We start from the raw sequence: 8,122 nt of genomic DNA, 5'->3' as shown, positions 1-8,122 counted from the left end.
CTTAAAAAAATTAGAAAAAGCCATCATTAATTCACTATAAAATTTTTAAGTATAAATTCCAGAATTCTTTTCATTCTTCCTCTGTTTAGGAGGGAGGGAAGAAGGGAATATATTAAAATGAAAAAAGCCCTAAGAAAATAACATTTAATTCCTGATTATACTATGAAACTTTCTCTTTGTGAACTTAGAATTGTTGAGGAGTACTTTACAGGCCATCTTGGAAAGAAAATTGACAATAGGATAGGTCAGGCCATTCCAGATTTCTACAGATAGCACTGTCTGACTGAAGCATAGAGGTCCTTGCTTGGATTTTGTTTTGCGGTATTTTGTTTTTTGTTCTTTCGATTCCTGTAGCTCTAGATCAATCTGCTTCAGTCTGCAAGGTGGTGATTAAGTAATTCAACAAGCAGTAAAGTTCTCTGCAAAATTTTAATTTATCTTCACAAACCTAAGGAGCCAACAGGCACAGAACATCCCTAGTTAAGTAGGAAACTCATCTCCCCTCTCTTGTGAAAAAAGAGCATCCCCTGCACACAATTCTCCAAGGAAGATGAGAAAACATCCAGCGGGTATCAGCAACCTTCTTAAAATACTGCCAAGAACAGCAGGCTACACCAGTGAAAAAAGCCTGATACACCACTCCATCTGACCCCTTCCCCCTTTTAAGCATGCAAATACTGAGCATGGCAACATGTCACTTCCAGGAATCAGGTTTCAGGGAATCAGAGTTTTGAATTTAGGCTTCTGGACTCCTTGCACAATGCACAGAGAATATGAGTCAGATGTAAAAAAAAAAAAATTACTCCACCATACTGTTAAATCCCACTCTTCACAAATCCATACTTTTGCTGCAGAGAACTGTCCACTTCATTTTTATTTAAGACCTATTACAAAAAGAAAACACTTGCACACATCCCATCCCCAACAACTGTAGGTGCAGTTCCTCCCTTCTGGGTCTTCGGGGTAAAACGATAAACACCCATCGTTTTACTGGCAAATCTTTTTCCCTAGTTCACATCTGATTTATGTATTCCTGAATAAAACCTCTTATTTTGAACTCAATTCCAGGAATTACAGCATACCCCTGATTTCCAGTGTACAGCACCCTGGATATCATTACCATTTACACCTCTGCTACTGAGATGGCTTACCTTTCAACTGCCAGAATTTCTATGCCTGAAGTATTGCTATTTCCATACTTAAAGGTGATCAGTTCTGGGTGCTTCTTCTTGGATGTGATTTTGACTACAGAGTTGAGTGCCTGTCGAGACTGTATGTAAGCCAGTCCCTTTCGTGATGGAATCTCCCTCAAACAGTACATATGAGTTGCTGTTACTAGGAGATGACTTGAAGGAAAAGAAAAATACAAATTAGTTTTGTAATGAATTAAATATCAGCTATTTAGAAATTTAAATTCTATGACTAAACTACATGGAGAGAGCTAGATAATACAGCTACCAAATCTAAGAACAGTTTTAATACTTTCGTAATATCCAATGAAGAAAGCTCTACAAAGGACTTGAGAATTTCCTTGAGTGTTGTAGCACAGCCATTTCTGAAAACAAACATGGCATTGCCCCCAGCATTATTGGTGCACAGCCCCTCTCTTCCCCTTCAATTTTCCTTACTACCTTGTTCTTCAAAGCAAAACTTTACACCAGGTTTTATACATAATTACCATTCTACAGCACTGCAAATACAAGAATGCAAATACAGTAACACTTTGTTCTAGTTTGTTTCACACTTTCATTTCTTAGTTTAATATAAAGGCTAAGTTAAGTGACCAGCACTTGTTTTTTAGAATGTATATCAAGATGGATGTTTTCACTGAACTTAATTTCAGTACCTGGGAAACATATGTCCATTTTCTTTTACTTCATTACATGGAAAGTTGTACTTCACATCAGGTTTATTTATCCAAGTTTGGATGTTGACGACCTCTTTTCGATCATCGTCTGACATTGAGGAGCTGTCAATTTCATCTGGTTTGAATGGACGGGGTAAAATCATTAAAAAAATAAAATTCACACCCATCACCCAACTTTTCAATTTGCTTAAACCCACTGTAGCTAGACTGGTTCAAAGCAAGTGTAACCAACCATATAGAATTATTGAGAGGGAAGAAAGAAAAAGGCATATCTGATATTTCTCTCTTAATTTTCTCTCAACAAACAAGCATTTTTAGGTCGGGGGTATCTTAGGCTGGTCTGATTTGTCCATGCAGTAAAGTTTCATGGATTTCTTTCACAATGAAAGTCACTTGTCCAGACTTTCCTTGAAGCTATATAAACTCTTTGCATTTAAACCACTAATATCTTTTGGCAAGGAGTACCAAAAGCAAGCCAACTACAGTCCAGGAGAGTCTCTTCTTGTGGCTTCTAGTTTCTTTTACAAGAAGAAATGAACAGCTGTTGATCCCTTTCAAGGATAGGCATTATTTTTGTGGATCACTTTTCCTCCCTTAAAATGCCTCTCTTACATAACAAAACTTCTAACATTCAGCTGGGCCTTTTGTGAAACTAATATCACATCTTTCCTCACCTTATTTATGCCTCTCTGAACCTTGTCTTGTTCAAACATTGTTTCTGACATCAAGGGCAGAAGACACACAATATTTAATGTGTGGGTGAATCACAGATTTCTGAGCATTTGATTTGCTTTTCTGACTGTTAATGACTGCTTACTTACTATAAACCCACGGCTGCTGGACACAGCCAAGTCATTCTAGCACCACTGGATCTGAAACTAGAAGTGGTTGGGGGGTTTTTAATGTCTTTCTTGCATTAAATTCATACTGAATTTCATGTGCCACTTTATTACCCAGTCATGCCAATTAGCAAAAGACTCAATCTGTCCTTACTATCTCAGATAACCTTGGATCATTAGCAAAAATTGTTGTCTTTGCTTCACATCCTTTTTTAAGGATATTTAAGAACATATTCCAGCCCAAAATTTTCAGCACAGATCTCTGTGAAACACCCAAAACTCCTGCACGTGTTATTACTTAGTTGTAAAATACTGCTTTTATTTCTAAAGATGATGATTATGTTAGCATAGTAATTTTGGTGCTACATTAGAAGAAATTAAGCAACCTAGTTATCTAACACAATCAGCTATATTAACTCCATACAAATTACTCCCAGAAGTAACTCAGGACAGCTCTTCAAAGAGCCTTTTTCAAAGCCAGTTTCCTAGATTTTGTAAAACTATTTACTTCAATACAATTCAGAATCTGAAACACACTTTGGGAAACATTTTCATTGAAAAATACATTATGGACCTGAAGCAAATGGATCAACAATCCACCCTCGGGTCACAGAATCACAGAATGGCTGAGGACAGAAAGGACCTCTGGAGGTCACCTGGTCCAACCCTCCTGCTCAAGCAGATCCACCTAGAGCAGGCTGCAATAATTACAGCTGACTGCAATTACTTACTACAGAAAAAACCCAAACACTAAAACTTCACAAACCAATTATTCAGAAATAGGTTTACTTTTTGCATTCTTCTGTATCAAGATCATATATATTTCACTTCATATGTGTTGGCTTTGCTTACTCCAATTGCTCTGATTCTGCTTACTTACAAAGTGTAATAGTGCTTTTAAAAGCAAATATTAAATAAATAGAACTTAGTAAAAAAATATTACTGAAAACATGTTCTAGACAATCTGTGTTGGAAAAGCTGGTTTTCTGAAACTACACAGACCTTGCAAAACACTATTATTGGACGCTCAAAGAACTGTGCCAACTTCATTACATGGCATGTGGAGAAATATCTTGTTAGTATTAAAGCTTCTGCCTGATAATTTCACTTTACCCCTTCACAATTTTTATTGCAGATGATGATCAACTGTTTGTCATTATTGTTATTTAAACCTGTGACTCTCATTAATCTTCCTGAACTGCTTCTTTTGCGTATCAAAGATTCTCAGACTAGTTACTTGTTTCTCCAACACAAGCCAAACATGCCTTTTGGCCACAGAAGAGTTATTTGTGAGATGATGATTGGGAGTGGACTAAAACTACCAGAGCAAAACCAGGTCAACAGGAGGTTGGAACCATTCTAACGCTAGAACTGCTCTCAAAAAAACCTCCAAACAAACCTTTATGAAATGTGTGGTGTTCCAATTTTGCCTGTAGTTTTTCAATGAGATAAAAAATTTAAATAAAAATTGCATGGTTTTTTTCCTACAGCAATCTGCATGCATATCAAGAGACAAATCAATTATTAATAGATTCAGCGCTAAAAAGCCAAGTCTGAAACACTGGAGAGGTGTGCACACATTAGCCATTTAAAATCTAGCTCCAACTATGTTGCAGAAATTCAGATCATTACACTAATTGACAATACTAGACATTTAAACTGAGATACATCAGCCAAACCAGGTCTTTTATATTTTGCTTATTGTTGTGAGTAATAAAGGCACAATTGCCAGCTTACACGTACAAGATCAGTATTGAAAAAGACCTTTACTTCAGAAATAACATGTAAAGACAAAAGATCCCGTAAATCTGCTTATTTTAATTTCTTCCTCTTGGCTGTTTGGTGCTTACCACAAATTACTTTTTATTTAATCTGCTCCTATGTATTTGAAGAGGGTCAGTCCTAGGCACTACCATAACATACATGAACAACAATAATAGACAAGTATCATATTGCAGGACAAAGATGTAAGATACACTGTTTGGTTTAGTCCAATTTAATAATTTTGCCTAAATTAGCTAATCTAGGTAAAGAAAAATTTTCTACTGTACCAGTATCATATTCTTCTTCATCTCCGATGCTGAATACTGGCTTCACACCACGGTAGGGTTTTCCTACTCTGTCACTGCTGCTGACATGTCTGTTGGCAATGAAAAGGGCAGGAGAAGGCATGAGACAGGAGAAGAAAAGTGACTTTCAAACTGATGGTCTGAGCTCCACAGTAACATATTGGCAAAATGCAAACACAGCTGTGCAACAGAGAAGGACAAGAGACCCTCATGAAGCTGCCTGCAAGGAAGAAGTGAGTGACCCACCAAGCAACTTGGTTAGTTAAAGCACATAGTTCAGTCACTTTGGGAGGCTGACTGTTGTGACAAAGAAAGTGGAAAGAAATGCTGTTCTGTTTAAAAAAAAAACCATCTTCTGCTCACCTTCTCAAATGGCAACACACATTAGAGACCTGAAAACTGACAACATGCTACATTTCTAGCATGAAACAAAAACGTATCTGGACAGTCAGAGCAACTTCACAAGGATGCCAGATAAAGCAAAAAACAAAGACTATTAAGTAACATATTTGGAAATTTATTTTTCTGGTTAATTCCTCAAAAGATAACAAAATGCCTTAAGAACTACACTGTGGGGTTACTACAAACCATGTGTGGTAATCTAAACCCTGACTTCCTATTCATTACTTCCAGCTAGAGTCAAATCTTGAAATATTTGCTCAGACAATTCCTACTGCTACAATCCCAGCACCAGTGTGATATTCATGTGTTGTCAAAAATCACATTTAAATTGTTTCTACAGATTATATCAAATGACACAAACACACAACTGAGTCACAATACAGGCAATTTCTAAAAAACCAAACAGTTCATAATTTTAGCCTTCAGAACTGGCAACACTTAGCAGTTTTAAAAAACTCAAAACAAAACCAGAAAACCTGCCTGTCCCTTTCCTCCAGTTCAATAAACTCCTTTCCCACACTGTATGTTTATGTTTCCTAGCAACTCTAAGCCTTGGTTCCTGTTTAAAGTACATTCACAAACTCCAGTTTAAATGCTTCTGTAAAACCAAGTAGCATTTGGTTCTACAGTTCCAGGACAGGGAACAGGTTTAGTAACATGTAAATTAATGCTATTACTTAGGGATATCTGAAAATAGAATTGAAAGTTAGAAAAGAAAAAAAAAACATTTTCAAATTTACTAATATAAACAAAATAAGGAAAAGTTTAAAAACAAAACAAACAGAAAGGTGGTCTACAATGGCACAAAAATAAACATACAATAACATGCTCATTAGTGTTTAAGACAATAAGCATCAATGACACTGACAATTCAAGAGGGCAGTGCTTCCATATGGAGGCCTTTGTAAATATGCTTTAGTAATACATAACCAATTGAGTAAGAAGCAGCACATTTAAATAATGTCAAATTGAATTATGCAGAGGATCTAAAAGCAGATCTCACTGGTGTTTATCAAATGAAGTTAGTCAGGACAAGAGAGTAAACAAGAGAGTAAAAAGCTACTTTATAAAAGCCTAGTAACATCTTAAACTAGAAATTGATTCCCTTTAACCTGTTTACATGGAAGACCATCATTACATGGTTACAAATTGAATGCAATGTCCTTTGGTGGCAAACCTGCCAAATGAAGCATCCTGGTGATAAACACAAAGTAGATCTAATTGAATTGATACAGAAAAAAATGCCATTTTAGGTTTTAGAACTATAAACTATTGTAGGTTTTTTTAGAACTGTAATTTTAAGAAAATACTCTAAGGATATAAAGTGTGAGCCAATTTATTCTTGCATCTACCTAATGAAAGAAGATGTGCAATAGGAGTGAAAGGAATAAACAAAATCACCAAAGTAAAATCTCAATATATCAAAACTTCTTGGTTATGAATACAGATTCATGCATCTCTGAGTTATCAAAGAATCACCATATTTACTTTGGTATTTTAACACTTCCTTACCATATTCTAGAAACAGATCAACAAAATGTAGGGTACAATTCCCATGATCTTAAGTATTTCTAAATTAACAAAACATACTATGTGCTATGGCCTATTCCCATTGTTCTTCTACAGAGCATTACTACTGATTTTTCTCACATGAACAACACCTTTCTGTGATGCATTCGGATGTGCATTCTGTGCGTTCTGTGATGCACTCCCAGCTCAAATTATGTACAAACTACTTGAAAGAAAAATTAGTCAAAAAACCTAGAAAACCCACTTTTAAAATTTTCAGTAATTCATCCAGCACTAACCTTCATGCATTTCAGTGTAAGTGGGTCAACAGCTACCGAACTCCTAAAGTATAACCAAAGTTTGAAAGTGATTATGCATGAGCTACTCTTCAATTATCACAAGTAATTTTATAAAAACCCAAGTCACAATTTTTATTTCTGAAATAATTATAAGACACTCTATGCGAGCCAAATGTGAAGGGCCTCCAAATTTGCATGAAATGTAGTAGTTATGTGAACAAGATGAGGTAAAATTGCAAAGCATATTTACTTATCGGGTTTTTTTTTTCCCAGTAATGAGCATGTCTGCTTCTTTCAGCATGTTCCATCACCAATTGATAAGATGCATAAAAATTTGAGACTTCCAGACAGAATTTCTGTATGGGTTCCCTGTCATATCTACCTACATTCTAATTATATTTTATGAAAAGTTTACTTTTCATAATTATAGTCTCTCTTGTTAAAACCTTGAGCCATAATTTGTTCAGTAATTGTTCCTGGTGTCTTCTACTAGTACAGTTTACTAATAAAATGTATATAGGAAATGACAGGTTAAAAAAAAACCATAAAAAGCAATAGTAAGGGAGAGAACAGAAATAACAAAGCAGAAACTAAGAGAAGAAAGCACTGCCAATACATTCTTTTTTCTTCCTTTAGTCTCTTGACCAGTGCTTGTAAAAAGCAACAGTTTTAATATATTTCAAGAAATTAAATTCATATCAAAATATGCAAGCAATCTTGTCAGTGTAACCAATGCTTACACACATTGTGATGCCATGCTAAGTACAAGAAAGGTGGTTTTAGTTAGACTGCTTAATTATCAAGCTTACCGCTCCAGGCTTGCTCTGTCTGGCCAGGAAATATTGAAAGGTATTCTACAGTACATTGGGGCAGAGGACAGAACAAAAGAATTAAAAAAATGTAAAGGAAAAACCTAGATAAATAGCTGAAATTGTCTATATTGGCAATGTATCTTCTTCAAGGAGGATGCTTGTGAATAAAAACAAGGCTTCATGGAAGCTGGACACGAGGTAAAGAAATATTTGCAAAAAAATCTACTAAAAGATGCATTTCATATGCTACCTATGGTGTACACATAAGCATTACTTGATTTCACAGAATGGCCTGGGTTGGAAGGGACTCTAAACACCAACTTGT

General features: G+C 35.6%; 1 protein-coding gene across 4 annotated transcripts in view; it reads right to left on the bottom strand.

Moving 5' to 3' along the window:
- Positions 1-8,122, bottom strand: part of TBC1D23 (TBC1 domain family member 23) — a 31,817-nt gene that overhangs the window by 1,768 nt on the left and 21,927 nt on the right. For 2 of the 4 annotated variants that reach the window (XM_066571997.1, XM_066571994.1), the window contains exons 15-18: positions 7,795-7,839; positions 4,758-4,846; positions 1,847-1,982; positions 1,152-1,346 (exon numbers count right to left, since the gene is read on the bottom strand). In XM_066571997.1, the coding sequence (XP_066428094.1) occupies positions 1,152-1,346; positions 1,847-1,982; positions 4,758-4,846; positions 7,795-7,839 (465 nt within the window). The remainder of the gene's footprint in view (positions 1-1,151; positions 1,347-1,846; positions 1,983-4,757; positions 4,847-7,794; positions 7,840-8,122) is intronic. The other 2 variants (XM_066571996.1, XM_066571995.1) reach the window with 1 other exon arrangement.

This window comes from Molothrus aeneus, chromosome 2, assembly GCF_037042795.1.
Source record: "Molothrus aeneus isolate 106 chromosome 2, BPBGC_Maene_1.0, whole genome shotgun sequence".
NCBI classification, from domain to species: Eukaryota; Metazoa; Chordata; class Aves; order Passeriformes; family Icteridae; genus Molothrus; species Molothrus aeneus.
This window is presented reverse-complemented; position numbering and strand designations above follow the sequence as displayed.